The 19950-nt window shown below is 42.8% G+C and overlaps 1 protein-coding gene across 2 annotated transcripts in view; it reads right to left on the minus strand.

The window, feature by feature from the left end:
- Positions 1 to 19733, minus strand: part of LOC139578659 (trafficking protein particle complex subunit 8-like) — a 78150-nt gene extending 58417 nt beyond the window's left edge. Inside the window, exons 1-2 of one of the 2 annotated variants that reach the window (XM_071406572.1) lie at positions 19146 to 19733; positions 8498 to 8710 (exon numbers count right to left, since the gene is read on the minus strand). In XM_071406572.1, coding sequence (XP_071262673.1) covers positions 8498 to 8710; positions 19146 to 19302 — 370 coding nt within the window. In that variant the 5' untranslated portion in view covers positions 19303 to 19733. The remainder of the gene's footprint in view (positions 1 to 8497; positions 8711 to 19145) is intronic. The other variant, XM_071406571.1, reaches the window with a different exon arrangement.
- Positions 19734 to 19950: the final 217 nt, after the last annotated feature.

Here is a 19950-nt window from a genome sequence, read left to right on the forward strand (position 1 = left end):
CCGCCTGAGCGAGTCTGACCACAAGTCAGAGACCACTGCGGCGACACACCAAATGTTTTTGATCGAGCGCAGGAAAAGTGCAGGAACAGGCTTTTGTAGGCTACAGTCCAAGGTATATCTTCCAATGGTGCAACTGCTGTCAAGCTCCAAAGACTATCCAACTTTAATAAACACTTGGCGATAAGGATGACAGAAGTGTAGTCTACGGCGATACGGATATTACATATTATTGATATCTACATAGCGCACGGATGTGAATCACACTGCTGCTCTCTCATTTAGCTATTTGCGACTTACGGATTGTGGTTGTTGTGGATGGCTGTAAACAAATCTAAATGTGTATTTGAACCCAAAAATGGTTGAATTCAAGAAGCTTAAGCTGACAATCAATCATTGTTTTTGAAACCAGTGGACAGCCAGTGAAAAATGAGCTCATAACAGCTGCATAGTGAGGACCCCAGCCTTTGGAATAAAAGTAGGTCTTATTGCTCAAACTAATTCATGCGGATAAAAAAAAAAATAATAATCCATTAGTCTAATGGACACATCACACAGTTTTGAAAGACTTAAAAAGGGTCAATCTGTAGTGGATGTAGTTGCTACATTCATTTTTCTACATATACAGTGGGGAGAACAAGTATTTGATACACTGCCGATTTTGCAGGTTTCCCTACTTACAAAGCATGTAGAGGTCTGTAATTGTTATCATAGGTACACTTCAACTGTGAGAGACGGAATCTAAAACAAATCCAGAAAATCACATTGTATGATTTAAGTAATTCATTTGCATTTAAAATGAATCGTTCTGTGCTTACTGTTCAAGCTGGCTTGCAAGCTAAACAGCCGGCTCTGAAGCACATCGATTTGTTGGATGTCATGCAATCACACTCTGGACTGGCCAAGGGTAAGCATGTTCGTTTGTCCATCACTCCAGTGTAAGTGACCAATCAAAGGTTTCTAGACACGCACCGGATAGATTGCCCACCACCACCACTAGATTGGATTTCAATCGGGGGGAAAAAAGCAATTGTTGAAACCCAAAAGTGATCTGGAGCAATGAGGTTCTGCTTGCCCAAAATCACACTAGCAAGCTCTCACGTCTGGCATGTTGGATTGCGGGACATCCTCTGCTCTCTCGAGACCATTTCTTCACTCTTGACTGGCCTGTGTGCTCGCGGCACTCATCTCTCCTCTGCGCCCTCGTCTCAGCGTTTGCTTGCTCAATGACATTTAATCGTGATCGACAGCGCCATCTCACGCACAATGGACTTGAGGCTGATTTGACACGATAGGAATTTAGAAGGGACTGAGGTTGTACCACAGATAACAGCTTTGGTGGTACTGTGTACTCAATGGAGTCAGCTATGGCTTGTGGCTGCCCAAGCCCAACTTCTCAGTTTTACTTTGACTGCACTATGGAGGTTGCCTGACTGTCACACTAATTTGGCAGACAGAAACCATGCTCGCCTCCAGTTAGCATCTGAAAATAAATTTGACTGGACATGCTTATCAGTCTATAGGTTCATTTGCATTGTTTTGCAGAATTAAATTGGTGTCAGAATTTAACAAATTGTGTCAGTCATAAAACAGGAAGTGTCTTGATGGATCGGAATTATTATTTTGCCAAAAATAACGTACAGTGAGTTTATAGAGCTAGAAAGTAGCTTTCTTACATCAACTAATGCCTGTCTCTATTTAGAGTGAGCAAGCCAGAACGGAGACTTGCTGCTAGGCAACTCACAGACGGAGGCTGCAGGGAGCAGTGGGAGAGAGAGGAGCAGCACGAAGCAGCGAACAGCTAAGCTAATAACAAAAAAACTCACCGCATTTCTGTCCTACTGGTTTTCATATCAACTGTCTATGGTTGTCCAGAAGCCAAAGGCACAATCCTAGTCACATTAACAAACCATCCTAGTTGTTGCATATTAAAATTTGCCCTCTAAGTTTAATGGACATGTTCATGTCCGTCACATGAATTGGCTCGCATAAGGTGCATCTTTTGGGAAACTCTACCGGCTGATGGAGATGTTTGAAATGCATTATCTATCTAAGTTTAAATAATGCAACAAAACAAAAAATGTATGGCCTACACGGAGTCTAAATACACATTTTTTACAGTAAATTTATTTATGATGTTTTTTAACAACGGCCATTAAAACTGCCGTTTTCCCCATGATTGCAAGAATTGTTGTGCATTGACTGCTTGTCAGAATGCATGTTTACCAGGGCTTCCCGCTGCATCGCAGTGCTAGCTGTGCCACTAGAGATTCTGGGTTCGAGTCCGGGCTCTGTCGCAGCCGGCCACGACCGGGAGACTCACAATTTGCCCAGCGTCACCCGGGTTAGGGGAGGGTTTGGCCGGCAGGGATGTCCCTGTCCCATCGCACACTAGCGTCTCCTGTGGCGGGCCGGGCGCAGTGCACGCTGACATGGTCGCCAGGTGCACAGTGTTTCATCCGACACATTGGTGTGGCTGGCTTCCAGGTTAAGAGGGCATTGTGTCAAGAAGCAGTGCTGCTTGGTTGGGTTGTGTTTCGGAGGACGCACCACTCCCCCCCCCCCCCCCCCCCCAAAGCAAAAATGGCTTTTCATTTATCTGCATGTACAGCCCTTATATTTAACCATTTCTGCATGTATAGCCCAACCATATTCAACCACCAACCTTTTCAGGACAACCAGGGCTACAAAAACAAAATAGACATACAGTGCCTTCAGAAAGTATTCACACCCCTTGGCTTTTTTTCACATTTTGTTGTGTTACAACCTCAATTTAAAATGACTTAACATTTTGATTTTGGGTCTCTGGCCTACACAAAATACCCCATAATGTCATAGTGGAATTATGTTTTTCAAAATGTTTACAAATGCATTAAAGGCTGAAATGTCAAGTCAATAAGTATTCAACCCCTTTGTTATGGCAAGCCTAAATAAGTTCAGGAGTAAAAAAAAATTGCTTTGTTGCATGGACTCAGTGTGTGCAATAGTGTTAAACATGATTTTTGAAGGACTACCACATCTCTGTACCTCATTTGTAATTTTTTTTTACACCTTTATTTAACTAGGCAAGTCAGTTAACAAATTCTTATTTTCAATGACAGCCTACCGTGGAACAGTGGGTTAACTGCCTTGTTCAGGGGCAGAACAAGTCATTGAAAATAAGAATTTGTTCTAAACCGACTTGCCTAGTTAAATAAAAAGGTAAATAAAAAAAACAGATTCATCCAAAAACCAGGGCAGTTTTCCAATGCCTCACAAAGAAGGACACCTATTGGTAGATGGGTAAAATAAAAGGAGACATTTAATATCCCTTTGAGCATGGTAAGTTATGATTTACACTTTGGATAATGCATCAATAAAGAAAGGTGTCTTTGTACACTGATTGATGTTCTTTTAAATCCACAATTACAATTCCTCCACAGCCTCACAGGCTCAAGATAATTTATCTAACCTCTGGATTAAAACCAAATTATGATAAGTGTAAATGATTACGTATTGAATCACAAAAAATGCAACTAGTTTACCAATAAAATGGTCTGACGGGGATGTGGACATACTCGATACACATGTCCCGAAAGAAAGAAATGATCTCACTCCAATACTTTTTTATAGAAAGTCACCAAAAATAGTTAAGATCTTGCTACCACGGAAAAGGAAAATACCTGTCTATTTGTGGAAAAATCACCGTGATTAAGTCTTTAGTCATATCACAGTTTACCTATTTTGCTTATGGTTTTGCCTACAGCTAGCAACCAGCTTTTTAAATTATATGAGCAAAAAAATATTCAATTTTATATGGAATGGCAAGCCAGAAAAAATTTAAAGGGTCTATTTATATAATGAATATGAATTCGGAGGGAAGAAATTATTAAATATTAAAATCATTAGACCGCTCACTAAAGGCATCAGTTATACAAAAGTTATACTTAAATCCGAGTAAATTAGTAATGTCTCCCCCCATGTTCAAGAACGGCCTTTTTCCCTTTATTCAGATTACAACTGCTCACTTTGTTATTTGAAAACAAAATCTCCAAAACGTAATTCTTTTTAAACAAGCCTTATAAAGTTGGTTGCAATTTCAGTTTAATCCACCAGAAAAGACAGAAATAATATAACAAATATTGTGGTTAAACTCAAATATACTAATTGATAAAAAACCTTAAATGATAAAAAAAAAAGGTATAATCTTTATAAATGATATCAATAAGACTGGTGGAGTTGTCACATATGCAGCTAACACAGACATATGGAAATGTCTACTCTACCCAAAATTACAACGAAATAATTGCACCATTGCCACAAAAATGGAAGAGGCAAGTGGAAGGGGGAAAAAGTGACCAAAATTGGTTAAAAATAAATTACCGTAAATAAAAAATATACACCAGTTTCATTTAAGGGCCAAAAAAATGGACAGCTGTGCCATATAAGTTGCAAAATAGTTGGAAAGAGATTTTTGATGTACCGATTCCATGGCACATGGTTTATGAATTGACACGCAAAATGACACACACACATATATACACACACACAGGATACAATCTTCCCAGCTCTGCAGATTTTGCTGCGAGGAGGCAGAGTCATTAGATCATTTATTTTGGTACTGTCCATATGTAGCTCATTTTTGGTCACAGATCCAGGAATTGCAACATTTACCTAGAGCTAACGCTGCAGTTAGCAATACTGTGTGATTTAAAAAGTCATAGATAAATAATATAACAATTGTTTCAGCAAAAAAGTTTATTTAAATTCATAATCTGTAGAAACTATGAGAATAAAAAGGTTCAGTACTTCCGTGAAGCATCACAGCACAGTTGAAAAATATATGGCAAATAGAAATCCAAAATGGAGGGTGTTAAGAGATAGATGGAAGGGGTTGAATGGAGCTGACGGGTGGGACTAATAATAAGACAAAACGTAAAACATACGGGGTCTGTAAAATGAATATAGGTTAAGAACATTTGTGAAATAGCACAGTTACAAATACATGGCAAATAGAAATCAAACTGCATGGACATCAAAAATAGAGGAAGGCCAGGACTAAAAACAAAATATAACAATTGTAAAATAGATTGTGTCTGTAAGATGTGTATAGTATGTATAAGCTGGAAGTAGAAGCCTAAGTGTTATTGTTTATTAGTTTACTCCAATTGGGGGAGGTGTGGTAGGGCTTGCAGGGAATAATAAAGGTACACAAACACCGTTCAAAAGTTTGGGGTCACTTTGAAATGTCCTTGTTTTTGAAAAAAAATGAATTTTTTTTGTCTATTAAAATAACATCAAATTGATCAGAAATACAGTGTAGACATTGCTAATATTGTAAATGACTATCGTAGCTGGAAACGGCAGATTTTTTATGGAATATCTACATAGGCATACAGAGGCTCATTATCAGCAACCATCACTCCTGTGTCCCAATGGCACGTTGTGTTAGCTAATCCAAGTTTATAATTTTAAAAGGCTAATTGATCATTAGAAAACCCTTTTGCAATTATGTTAGCACAGCTGAAAACTGTTGTCCTGATTAAAGAAGCAATAAAACTGGCCTTCTTTAGACTAGTTGGGTATCTGGAGCATCAACATTTGGGGATTTGATTACAGGCTCAAAATGGGAAGAAAAAAAGACGATTCTTCTGAAACTGGTCAGTCTATTATTGTTCTGAGAAATGAAGGCTATTCCATGCGAGAAATTGCCAAGAAACTGAAGATCTCGTACAACGCTGTGTACTACTCCCTTCACAGAACAGCGCAAACTGGCCCTATCAGTTTGACCAAAATTTTACCAGCATGTCACATGTGCAACCAGAGAAAAAAAAATCCTAAACCACCTTTACTCCACACACAGAGATGCATACAAAGCTCTCCACTGCCCTCCATTTGGCAAATCTGACCACTAATCTATCCTCCTGATTCCTGCTTACAAGCAAAAACTAAAGCAGGAAGTACCAGTGACTCACGCAATAAGGAAGTGGTCAGATGAGGCAGATGCTACACTACAGGACTGTTTTGCTGGCACAGACTGGAATATGTTCTGGGATTCATCCAAAGGCATTGAGGAATACACCACCTCAGTCATTGGCTTCATCAATAAGTGCATCGATGACGTCGTCTCCACAGTGACTGTACGTACATATCCCAACCAGAAGCCATGGATTGCAGGCAACATCTGCATCGAGCTAAAGGCTAGAGCTTCTGTTTTCAAGGAGCGGGAAACTAATCCAGGCACTTATAAGAAATCCCGCTATGCTCTCAGACGAACCATCAAACAAGCAAAGCGTCAATACAAGATTTAGATTGAATCCTACTACACATGCTCTGACGCTCGTCAGATGTGGCAGGACTTGAAAACTATTACGGACTACAAAGGGAAACCCAAACGCGAGCTGCCCAGTGACGTTAGCCTACCAGACGAGCTAAATGCCTTTTATGCTCGCTTCGAGGCAAGCAACAATGAAGCATGCACGAGAGCACCAGCTGTCCTGGATGACTGTGTGATAACCCTCTCGGCAGCCGATGTGAACAAAACCTTTAAACAGGTCAACATTCAAAGCCGCTGGGCCAGACGGATTACCAGGACGTGTACTCAAAGCATGTGCGGACCAACTGTCAAGTGTCTTCACTGGCATTTTCAACCTCTCCCTGACCGGGTCAGTAAAACCTACATGTTCCAAGCAGAACACCATAGTTCCCGTGCCCAAGGAAGCAAAGGTAACCTCCCTAAATGATTACCGCCCTGCGGCACTCACGTCGGTAGCCATGAAGTGCTTTGAAAGGCTGGTCATGGCTCACATCAACAGCATCCTCCCGGACACCCTAGACCCACTCCAATTCACATACCACCCCAACAGATCCACAGATGATGCAATCTCTATTGCACTCCACACTGCCCTTTCTCACCTGGACAAAAGGAACACGTATGTGAGAATGCTGTTCACAAAGCTCATCACTAAGCTAAGGACTCTGGGACTAAACACCTCCCTCTGCAACTGGATCCTGGACTTCCTGACGGGTCACCCCAAGGTGGTAAGAGTAGGCAACAAAACGTCTGCCACGCTGATCCTTAACACTGGGGCCCCTCAGGGGTGTGTACTTAGTCTCCTCCTGTATTCCCTGTTCACCCACAACTGAGTGGCCAAACACAACTCAAACATCATCATTAAGTTTGCTGATGACAACTGTGGTAGGCCTTATCACTGACAACGATGAGACGGCCTATAGGGAGAAGGTCAGACAACTGGCAGTGTGGTGCCAGGACAACAACCTCTCCCTCAATGTGAGCAAGACTAAGGAGCTGATCGCGGACTACAGGAAAAGGCGGGCCGAACAGGCCCCCATTCTCATCGATGGGGCTGTAGTGGAGCGGGTCAAGAGTTTTAAGTTCCTTGGTGTCCAAACATACCAAGACAGTCATGAAGAGGACACAACAAAACCTTTTCCCCCTCAGGAAAATGAAAAGATTTGGCATGGGTCCTCAGATCCGCAAAAGTTTCTACAGCGGCACCATCGAGAGCATCGTGACCGATTACATCACCGCCTGCTATGGCAGCTGTTCGGCATCTGACCGTAAGGCACTACAGAGGGTAGTGCGAACGGCCCAGTACATCACTGGGGCCAAGCTTCCTGCCATCCAGGACCTATATAATAGGCGGTATCAGAGGAAAGCCCATAAAATTGTCAGAGACTCCAGTCACACAAGTAATACACTGTTTTCTCTGCTACCGCACGGCAAGCGGTACCAGAGCGCTAGGTCTAGGACCAAGAGGCTCCTCAACAGCTTCGAAGCAATTTTCTCCTGAATACAAAGTGTTATGTTTGGAGCAAATCCAATAAAACACATTACTGAGTACCACTCTCCATATTTTCAAGCATAGTGGTGGCTGCATCATGTTACAGGTATGCTTGTAATTGTTAAGGACTAGGTAGTTTTTCAGGATAAAAAAAATTAACGGAATGGAGCTAGGCACAGGCAAATATTCTAGAGGAAAACCTGGTTCAGTCTGCTTTCCACCAGAAACTGTGAGATGAATTCCCTTTTCAGCAGGAAAATAACCTAAAACACAAGGCCAAATCTACACTGGAGTTGCTGACCAAGAAGACCATGAATGTTCCTGAGTTGCCGAGTTACAGTTGACTTGAATCTACTTGAAAATCTATGACAAAACCTGAAAATGGTTGTCCAGCGATGATCAACAACCAATTTGACAGAGCTTGATGAATTTAGAAAAAGAAAAAAAATAGGCAAATGTTGCACAATCCAGGTCTGAAAAGCTCTTTGAGACCCAGAAAGACTTGGTTGTTATCATTGCCAAAGGTGATTCTAACATGTATTGACTCAGGGGTGTTGAATAGTTATGTAATGAAGATTTTATTTTTACAAATGTTATACTTTTTCTTCCACCTTGACATGAGTATTTTGTGTAGATCGTTGACAAAAAAAAGGCTATTAAATCCCAACTTGTAACAACAAAATGTGGAAAAATTCAAGGGCTGTGAATATACTCACCACTAATATTGAGGTCATAGTCGCCAGCAGTAATGACATTGGCAACACCACCCTCAGCCGGTTGGCATGTCAACACCACCTCGCTGAGCAGACGTCGGTGGGCATGGCCAGGGACGCCGGAGGCAGGGACAGAAGGGCGTGTCACCACGTTGTTGACGCTGATGCGAAGGTTCTTCACCACCTGCACCTGGTTGTTGGGGTCCCTCATGTGACCTACGAGACAGAAAGTGTGTTTGAGATAGAATCAGTGATCTTGCATCTCAAAACAACGTCTTGTTTAAAACTGATCACATCGAACATGCTGAAACCCATAGTGGCAAGAGAAAGTATGTGAACACTTTGGAAATACCTGAATTTCTGCATAAATTTGATCTGATCTTCATCTAGGTCACAACAATAGACAAACACAGCCTGCTTAAACTAATAACAAACAATTAAACATTTTCATGTCTTTATTGAACACACCGTGTAAACATTCACAGTGCAGGGTGGGAAAAGTATGTGAACCCTTGGATTTAAAAACTGGGTGACCGTCCTTTGGCAGCAATAACCTCAACCAAATGTTTTCTGTAGTTGCGGACCAGACCTGCACAATGGTCAGGAGGAATTGTGGACCATTAATCTTCACAAAACTGTTTCAGTTCAGCAATATTCTTAGGATGTCTGGTGTGGACTGCTCTCTTGAGGTCTAGCCACAGCATCTCAATCGGGCTGAGGTCAGGAATCTGACTGGGCCACTCCAGAAGGCGTATTTTCTTCTGTTGAAGCCATTCTGTTGTTGATTAACTTCTGTGTTTTGGGTCGTTGTCCTGTTGCATCACCCAACTTCTGTTGAGCTTCAATTGGCGGACAGATATTTTGCAAGAGAATGTAAGGCTGTCTTGATAAACTTGGGAATTCAATTTTCTGTCGATGATAGCAAGCTGTCCAGGCCCTGAGGTAGCAAAGCAGCCCCAAACCATGATACTCCCTCCGCCATACTTCACAGTTGGGATGAGGTTTTGATGGTGTGCTGTGCCTTTTTTTCCTCCACACAGTGTTGTGTGTTCCTTCCAAACACAACTGTAGTTTCATCTGTCCACAGAATATTTTGCCAGTAGCACTGTGGAACATTCAGGTGCACTTTTGCAAACTTCAGACACTGGACAGCAGTGGCTTCTTACGTGGTGTCCTCCCATATACACCATTCTTGTTTAGTGTTTTAAGTATCGTAGACTCGTAAACAAAGATGTGTGCGTGTTCCAGAGATTTATGTGCCTTTAGCTGGCAATCTAGGATTCTTCTTAACCTCATTGAGCATTCTGCACTGTGCTCTTGTAGTCATCTTTGAAGGATGGCCACGCCTAGGGAAAGTAGCAACAGTACTGAACTTTCTCCATTTACAGACAATTTGTCTTACCGTGGACTGATGAACATCAAGGCTTTTAGAGATCATTTTGTAACACTTACCAACTTTATGCAAGTCAACAATTCTTAATATTCGGTCTTCTGAGATATATTTTGTTCGAGGCATCAGGCAATGAGGCATCAGGCTGCTCTAACCAACATCTCCAATCTCGTCTCACTGATTGGATTCCAGGTTAGCTGACTCCTGACTCCAATTAGCTTTTGGAGAAGTCATTGGCCTAGGGGATCACATACTTTTCCCAACCTACACTGAATGTTTAAATGATGTATTCAATATAGACAAGAAAAATACAACAATTGCTGTGTCAGCTTAAGCATACTACGTTTGTCTATTGTTGTCACTTAGATGAAGATCAGATCAAATCTTATAACCAATTTACTCAGAAATCCAGGTAATTCCAAGAGGTTCACATACTTTCTCTTGCCACTGTATATAGTCAGTCAGATTTTCAAGTTAAAATCTCACTTTTAAAAAGTTCATATTCTGTTAACTCATACCCAAATAACATTATTGACTAGTCTTATACTCGTATGTGGCCAATGAATAATTGAGAAAACAATCCCCCCCCCCCCAAAAAAAAACACTTAAAATACCCCACCTCAAACTTGTATATCAAAACAGACATTTCAAAATGCTTGCCATTTCCTCAAAGTATGACGTCATACTCCTGAGAAGGATGAGCTGGCCAATCAGCGGTCTAATTGCATGAATATTGTTAATGGCCGGTATACACCCCACCATTCTGTTGTTGGGGTCCACCCTTTCCAACACAAAAGCTGCTTTTTTACATAATTACCAATTTTTTGAAGGAAAACGATTTCACTCATATTGTAAGTAATTACATATCATATTTCATAGACATCTAGAAACACTGGGCAGTTACTTTAAAACGGAAGGGGATGTGCATAGCTTGGTTAATGTCAGTGAAGAGGTTTAGACCTATATATGATAAATAAGGGTCCCTTACATAAACTAACCTATGACAGAGATCAAATTAAAAGTGTTAAAGACCTAGGGCCTATGCCTAACTACTACCGCTAACATTATCAATGGTGAGGACAACCGTACAACTGAGCATGCACCGAGTCTCACATATGCCCCCCACCCACAAATAAAAACACTTATTGGCATTCACATACATGATATTTGGCTAAATAAAGCTTTGTTCATGTGAGGTTGTAGTAGCAAATGGCCATGTAACTTATGGTAGTAGTGTTTTCCACAAGAACAGAGCAGCCAGCAAATAGAAAGAGTAGCCAGCCAGTGCCCCCAGCCCAGGGGGGTCCAGGGAGGCTTGCACCCAGTGTGATGTTTATTGCAGAAGGAGCTCTACTTGTGGCAGACTCTGGTTCATTCTAATGCCTTTATTCTATCTGAAATGGGTATTTCTATCCATAAATAGGCAAACGTGTAACATCAGGGTCAACATTTCAAAAAGGTATGAAATACATTTAAATAGGATTTTCTTGCAGCTTCACATGTGTAGTTACCGGAATAAGAGTCTCGATAGGCCCAATGAGGCCATAACTCCTAGCAACAACAAAACATATACAATCATTCAAAATGTCACATGGTCACTGTTGTCATGCCTGGTAGCCAGGTCTATTTGTGCTTCAAATAGTCAACATCTCTATCATTTACAGCCATGCTAAACCTCCCAGAAGAACGCAAAAGAAAAACATTTCTATAGTTCATATGATAGAATGGGTTCTATCAAAAAAAAATCATTGACAATAATAACCAATAAAATTATAATTTGGCGCGGCAGCCTAAGACACTGCATCTCAGTAGAAAAGGCATCACTAGAGTCCCTGGTTCGAATCCAGGCTGTATCACATCCGGCCGTGATTGGGAGTCCAATAGTGCGGCGCAGAATTGGCACAGTGTCGTCCGTGTTTGGCTGGGGTGGGCCATCATTGTAAATAAGAATTTGATCTTAACTGACTTGCCCAGTTAAATAAATCAAAATAATCAGTAAACACTTCAAGCAGCGCGTGTGTGTGAGAACTAGACATCACATTCTTGCTTCCTTTGTCCATGTTTCCTCCACAACTTGCCTCTACTTGAAAGTGCATTGGAGCCTGAGGGTAGGAACCTTCCCTCTCCCATGTGCTAGGAGAAGGAGGTGATGAATGGTGGAAACATGGGGAGAGAGAATCTCAATTGCATTTCCTTCATTCCTCACATCCTCTCTCCTTCTCAAAACCCATTGGATAAGAAGGTGAGAGGGGAGGGAACTCAGACCTTTTCATTCAATGGGTTTTGAGGAGGAGACGAGGAGAGAGGATGCAACGAATCAAGGAAATGCAATTGAGATTCTCCCAAGGACAGACGAAGCAAGTATGACAACTATTCATGTTTTTTGACAGTGCCAGACTGACTGAGCTACCATAATACCCATGGCCTGTCCAGAAACAACCCCTACTGCCCAGAGTCGAGAAACTTGTGAGATCTGAGAGGGATTGATGGGTGGTGACACTGAGCGCGCCACCTTACCCTCATAGGCTTGGTGGAATTTTGCTTACACGTGTCCAATTGTCTCAGATCTCAACAAGTGTCTAGGTCTAGGGGTTGTTTCTGGACAGGACCCCACAACCCTGCGGGTGTGTGGTGGACCTACAGCACGACACTTGATGCATTGGTTGGATGTTAAATTCCATTGCTATACACACACAGATTAGCACAGGTGTAAACTGGACAAACCGACGGCACCCCATCAGGCTGATGAGACAGGTCTGGGGAGCTGAAAACCTGTTGTAAACAGCGAACGGATACACTTGCATGTCTACTATTCATACCCTTGCTTCAATCGAGGCTAGTTAGGAAGTGCCCCGATCCCGCAGCTGAATCAACTTCAGGAGACGGTCCTGGCGCTTGCTGGACTTTCTTGGGCATCCTGAAGCCTTCTTCACAACAATTGAACCGCTCTCCTTGAAGTTCTTGATGAGCCGATAAATGGCTGATTTAGGTGCAATCTTACTGGCAGCAATATCCTTGCCTGTGAAGCCCTTTTTGTGCAAAGCAATGATGATGGCACGTGTTTCCTTGCAGGTAACCATGATTGACAGAGGAAGAACAATGATTCCAAGCACCACCCTCCATCTGAAGCTTCCAGTCTGTTATTCGAACTCAATCAGCATGTCGGAGTGATCTCCAGCCTTGTCCTCATCAACACTCACACCTGTGTTAATGAGAGAATCACTGACATGATGTCAGCTGGTCCTTTTGTGGCGGTGCTGAAATGCAGTGGAAATGTTTTTTGGGGATTCAGTTCATTTGCATGGCAAAGAGCGACTTTGCAATTAATCTGACCACTCCTCATAACATTCTGGAGTATATGCAAATTGCCATCATACAAACTGAGGCAACAGACTTTGTGAAAATGTATATTTGTGTCATTCTCAAAACTTTTGGCCACGACTGTAGGTGAAATTAGGAAGGGAAACGGGACCAAATTATTAGGGTGAGGCACATGGGCTACTAACAGCTTACTACACAACATACTTAGTATTACTTTCTTAGCTACAGTATGCATATCTCCCTCTCATTATACATATTTTATGCAGAAGCAAACAATACATTTTTGGACTCACGTTGTGGAATGTGGCACGACGGTCCTTCGTGGCAAACTTTGTCATCAGATTCTGGCATTCTCTGAATTTATGGTGCTTTCAAGACAACTGGGAACTCGGGAAAAAAACAAAGTCAAATCATGATGACGTCAGTAAGCTTCAGGTCCGAGCTCTAGAAAGAGCCCCGAGTTCCCGACTTGCAATTCCAAGTTGGATGACGGTTCAAAACATTAGTCCCCCCGAGTTTCCAGTTGTCTTGAACTCAAATCAGTTCTCATTTGTTTTGAGCACGGCAGAAGTCATGCTGAATTGACACCATGGCCAATGTTGAATGTTGATCCTTTTAATCTTGGAAGAGAGACCCTTAAATCCAGACTTGGACCACACATCCACTCTAATGAATAGAAGGCTAGTGATTGCTTTGAAATGCTTGCAGTTAGCCACCGATTCCTTCCAAACCACTCATTTTTAGGCGTAGAATGGCGTCGGAAGAAATGGCAGCAGTTTTACGGGCACCTAACCAATTGTGCTATTATGTGGGGTTTTTGCAACTTGTTTTATACACAATGTTTCTGAAACCGTATATTACGGCAAAAAAGAGCTTCTGGATATCAGGAGAGCGTTCACTTACCTCGAATTAGACAAAGATTATTATTTTATTTATTTTTTCCAACAAGCAGGACCCACAGGATTTACTTCGAACACCCGACAAGGCCAACATGCCCGTCATTTCCAAGATAAAGACACACAGGTACAGAGAACACAGGGTGGGGTGCCTCGTAAGGATCCACAGACAGCAAGTGGCAAAGCTGCCGTTACCGTCAATTTCTTGCCAACATGCAATCCCTGGACAATAAAATAGACAAGGTACGATCACGAATATCCTACCAACGGGACATCAGAAACTGTAACATCTTATGTTTCACGGAATAGTGGCTGAACGATGACATGGATATTCAGATAGCGGGATATACGCTGCACCGGTAAGATAGAACAGCACATTCCAGTAAGATGAGGGGGGGGGGGGTGGGTGGTCTGCACAAAATCTAAGGAAGTCTCTAGATTTTGCTCGCCTGAAGATGAGTATCTAACAATAAATTGTAGACCACACTATTTGCTAAAAGCCACACTTTTCGTGGCTGTTTATTTACCACCACAGACAGATGCTAGTACTAAGAATGCACTCAGTCAGCTGCATAAGCAAACAGGAAACCGCACACCCAGAGGTGGCGCTCCTAGTGGCCAGGGATTTTAATGCAGGGAAACTTAAATCAGTTTTACCTCATTTCAATCAACATGTTAAATGCGCAACCAGAGGGGGAAAACAATTCTAGATCACCTGTACTCCACACACAGAGACGCATACAAAGCTCTCCCTCGCCCTCCATTTGGTAAATCTGACCATAATTCCATCCTCCTGATTCCTGCTTACAAGCAAACAAAGCACCAGTGACTCGGTCTATAAAAAAAAGTGGTCAGATGAAGCAGATGCTAAACTACGGGACTGTTTTGCTACCACAGACTGGAACATGTTCTGGGATACTTCCGATGGCATTGAGAAGTACACCACATCAGTCACTGGCTTTATCAATAAGTGCATCGAGGACGTTGTCCCCACAGTGACTGTACGTACATACCCCAACCAGAAGCCATGGATTACAGGCAACATTCACACTGAGCTAAAGGGTAGAGCTGCAGCTTTCAATGTGTGGGACTCGAACCCACAGGTTTATAAGAAATCCTGCTATGCCCTCCGACAAAACATCAAACAGGCAAAGCACCAAAACAGGGCTAAGAGTGAATCGTACTACACCGGCTCCGACGCTTGTCTTATGTGGCAAACTATTACAGACAACAAAAGGGGAATACAGCTGCGAGCTGCCCAGTGACACGAACCTACCAGATGACCTAAATTACTTCTATGCTCACTTCAAGGCAAGCAACACTGAGGCATGCATGAGAGCTGATAGCACTCACGGCTGTAGCCATGAAGTGCTTTGAAAGGCTGGTCATGGCTGACATCAACACCATTATCCCAGAAACTCTAGACCCATACTGCCCAAACAGACCCACAGATGATGCAATCTCTATTGCACTCCACGCTGCCCTTTCCCACCTGGACAAAAGGAACACCTAAGTGAGAATGCTATTCAATGACTACAGCTCAGCATTCAACACCCTCGACCACACTAATCCTCAACACTGGAGCCCCTCAGGGGTGCGTGCTCAGTCCCCTCCTGTACTCCCTGTTCACCCACGACTGTGTGGCCAGGCACAACTCCTAAACCATCATTAAGTTCGCAGACGACACAACAGTGGTGCCAGAATAACAACCTATCCCTCAACATAATCAAGACAAAGGAGATGATTGTGGACTACAGGAAAAGGAGGACCGAGCACACCCCCATTCTCATCGACGGGGCTGTAGTGGAGCAGGTTGAGAGCTCCAAGTTCCTTGGTGTCCACATCAACAACAAACTAGAATGGTCCAATCACACCATGACAGTCAAGAAGACGGAACGACAAAGCCTACTCCCCCCTCAGGAGACTGAAAAGATTTGGCATGGGTCCTCAGATCCTCAAAAGGTTCTACAGCTGCAACATAGAGAGCATCCTAACTGGTTGCATCACTGCCTGGTATGGCAACTGCTCGGCCTCCGACCGCAAGGCACTACAGAGGGTAGTGCGTACGGCCCAGTACATCACTGGAGCTAAACTGCCTGCCATCCAGGACCTCTACACCAGGCGATGTCAGAGGAAGGCCCTAAAAATTGTCAAAGACCCCAGCCACCCCAGTCATAGACTGTTCTCTATACTACCGCATGACAAGCGGTACCGGAACACCTAGACTAGGACCAAAAGGCTTCTCAACAGCTTTTACCCCCAAGCTATAAGACTCCTGAACAAGTAATCAAATGGCTACCGGATTATTTGCATTTTCCCACCCCCCCCAACCCCTCTTTTAAGCTGCTGCTCTCTGTTTATCATATATGCATAGTCACTTTAACCATACATTCATGTACATACTACCTCAATTAGCCCGACTAAGCGGTGCCCCCACACGTTGGCTACCCGGACTATCTGCATTGTGTCCCACCACCCCCTCTTTTACTCTACTGCTACTCTCTGTTTATCATATATGCATAGTCACTTTAACTATACCTACATGTACATACTACCTCAACTAGCCTGACCAGCCAGTGCCTGTATATTGCCTCGCTACTGTTATTTTTCGCTGACTTTTTACTGTTGTTTTTATTTCTTTACTTATCTATTGTTAACCTAATACCTATTTTTTACTTAAAAATCGCACCGTTGGTTAAGGCCTGTAAGTAAGCATTTCACTGTAAGGACTACACCTGTTGTATTCGGCGCACGTTTTTGAATTTGCGATTTCCAACTTGTGTAATTTTTATGTCCAATGGCCGACGAGCACAGATACAATTTATTTATAATTTCTCTTCATATGAAAAGGATTAAAAAAAGATTTGCCAGTAGATTGTCGACTTGATTCATGATGACTGCTAGCTTGCTAGCTAAGATTTTGAAAGCATAATAGATATAACGTGATTTGACGTCATTTTATCTGTGGCCAATGACCTTGTGCCTTCTTGAGGGCACTTCTAATGTAACTCCATGGCAGCACCCAAGGGGCTTGACTATTCGAGCGCTACCCTTAGATTTGGCAGTGACATAGTATCCACATGAGTGACAGAAGACTGAGCCAATCACGGCGCAACTAGAGAAAGTACCAACCCCTACGCTCCGTTATCTTCCACTGGCTGCCCCACCACTACAGAAAGCACTGAGTTAGGCTGAAACGCCTGCATTTTGGAGCTGCCTTAAGAAAAAAAGAGACCAAGTTTGTATATGGCTTTATGAACTAAATTTTTGTACAAAAAAATATGTTTTACATTGTTTGCAAACTGATGTGTGACCCTTAAATGGCAATGATTAATTATTTTGGGGCTAGAAAGGCGGGGCTCAAAACAAGTGGGGTTCTGCCCCACCTGCACTGAATGACAAGTTGCCACTGTTTGACACAATAGCTGTTAGCAAAGGTGTCAGCTAGAGATGACACGCAGGACCTTGCAGGGATTTGTAGTTTGGCATGATGTCTACGTTGATGCTAATTAGCATTTTCAAATCACTAAATAGAGCTGAATATATTGATGAAAGTCACCTTGCCCAAGAGAGATTTAAATGGTTATCAAAACGTCACGCCAGGGTAAGTCTACACGAAACACAGCCCTTATTCTAAGTGTTTCTAAAATCCCGCTAGGTTTTAAAGTGTATTATGACCCCTCCACTTTGAGGCTCCATGGAAAACACTCTGGCACTTCTTCACAGTGATGTCCTCTGAGTCAGCCCCGTCAACAATCTGGACACATTCCTCCAGATTTTTTATTAAATGTGCTGGAAGTTAAACACACACCAAGAGCTTATTCTCTGGAGTTTTGTGAAATTGCCACTCCTTGTTTCCTGCTCATCTTGGGGAGATTATACATTTGATTAATCGAATATAAATGGTGTCTTGTGTCTATGAGAGGACTCATTATTAGACAACTAGGGTTATGATAGGGCAATGACACTTATGGCGGTGAGTTTATCACAGCCTGATAATCAAAACCTAGAGCCTTGTTTGCAAAACACGGCAGTTTTCCAATTTCACTTCAGCCATAGCAAAAATAAACACTAGATGTGATTGGTAGGCCTTGCCCTTTGCAAAGATATTATATGGTACCTATGGGATGGATATGGGTTGGTAGCTAGCTAGCTAGATTACATAATGAGTGAGGAACCAAGCCATTGGATTGTCAGTCTGACAATGAGTAACCTGGCGTTTTAAATGCCAGTGGTAAACAAGCATTAAACCGAATTACGAATACAACCGTCATCTACTCTAGCCAAAGACACTCTGGCTAGTGGCTGCTTAATCCAAGTTCAACTGAATGTCTATTTGTCTCAGAATCCATCTTGCTTAGCCAGTTAGCGAGCTTACTAGCTACGTTAAGTCAAATGTTGTTGTTGGGCGTTGCTCAGTCAGTGGCGAGATGACTGTCTGATGCAGTGTCACACGAGATGACTGTCTGATAGCTGGCTAAGCACCTCTGAATTTGGCTAACTAGCTAATATAGATAGCAAGCAGATAGCTGCAACTTCAAGGAAGGGTGTCTAAGCAATTTAGCTAGCTAAATTAGCATGACAGGCGAAGCTTAGTTAACTCCCAAGTCGTCCTTCCCATCCCCGGCCCTAATAGAAGTGGGCCTCTTCCCCGCTGCGTTGAAACGAAAGCAATTTTAACTAACAAACGTTACAAAAGCACCCAAGGCGGTTACAGCCGCACACTGGCAGATATCTTGGGTGTCAAGTGGGCCCTATCGTGTGACACATTCAAGAAACAAGACAAGGCCCCTGTTTTAACACCACGTCTGCTACTGCTGGTTAGTCCTTCCTGTCACTTGACTTGACACAGCCAAGTGACGGCGGTAAATGCAATTGGCTAACGTTAGCTTAGTTGGCTAGGAGGACAGCATCATGCTAAAGCTAACTAGTTAACAATTGTGAACACACAATGCCGCAAACATAGCTTGGTTTAAGATGTCTCTGTGTCATGTGTCGGTCTGGAGCATAAAAAGGTTTAGTTGTTGTGTGTCAAAGCCCTTACCTTCGGATGTTAACCGGCAGAAGGGCCTTAGCAGCTCCGAGAAATTCAGGTTGTTTTTACGAGTCACTTTCTCCGCATCTTCGCTGCACAGGACCGCCACCATAGGGACAAACGAGTCCTGGATGAATTCCTGCACCGACTGTACGCACTGAGCCATCGCGGTCTGCTTGAGAGGCCCGAGCTACGAAAATGTATTTATCTCTGGATTTAGATAGTGAAACGCTAACTATCCGCTTCTGACTTGAAAATAACTCCCTTACTGACCGTGAAAGGCAGCCATGTTGAATTCTACAGTTGCTTGCTGTGGCAGCACAGTGGTGGTCATGTTATTGCCGCGTTCAAAACAACGGGGAACTAGGAAATCTCCGACTTCGGAGCGTTCAAAATAACTGGGAACTCGGGAAAAAAAATAGCCCCGACTGGGAAATATCGATTTGAACTGTCATCCAACTCGGGAGCTCGGGCCTCTGTCTAGAGCTCCGACCAGAAGATCACTGACGTCATGATTTGACATGGTATTTTTTCCCCCGATTACCCAGTTGTTTTAAATGCGGCATATGTAGGGAGACCAGACAGTGGCAGCTCAATCGATGTGTGGCTTGCTACGCCTCGAGCTGTTGGTCTAAGGTCGTTTCACACAGTTTGAGCCAAAGTTCGAATCAAAAATAAAGTTTGATTATTTGTTACAGGTCCGTGTACTTTTTGCCCAATTAATATTTCATATTAGATGACAAGATACAAAACGAGTAAAGTCGTTCCTCGTTTTTTTTATTTGAATCTGAAATCAAACAACACATAAACGGGT

The sequence above is a fragment of the Salvelinus alpinus genome, chromosome 6 (genome assembly GCF_045679555.1).
Source record: "Salvelinus alpinus chromosome 6, SLU_Salpinus.1, whole genome shotgun sequence".
Lineage (NCBI taxonomy): Eukaryota > Metazoa > Chordata > Actinopteri > Salmoniformes > Salmonidae > Salvelinus > Salvelinus alpinus.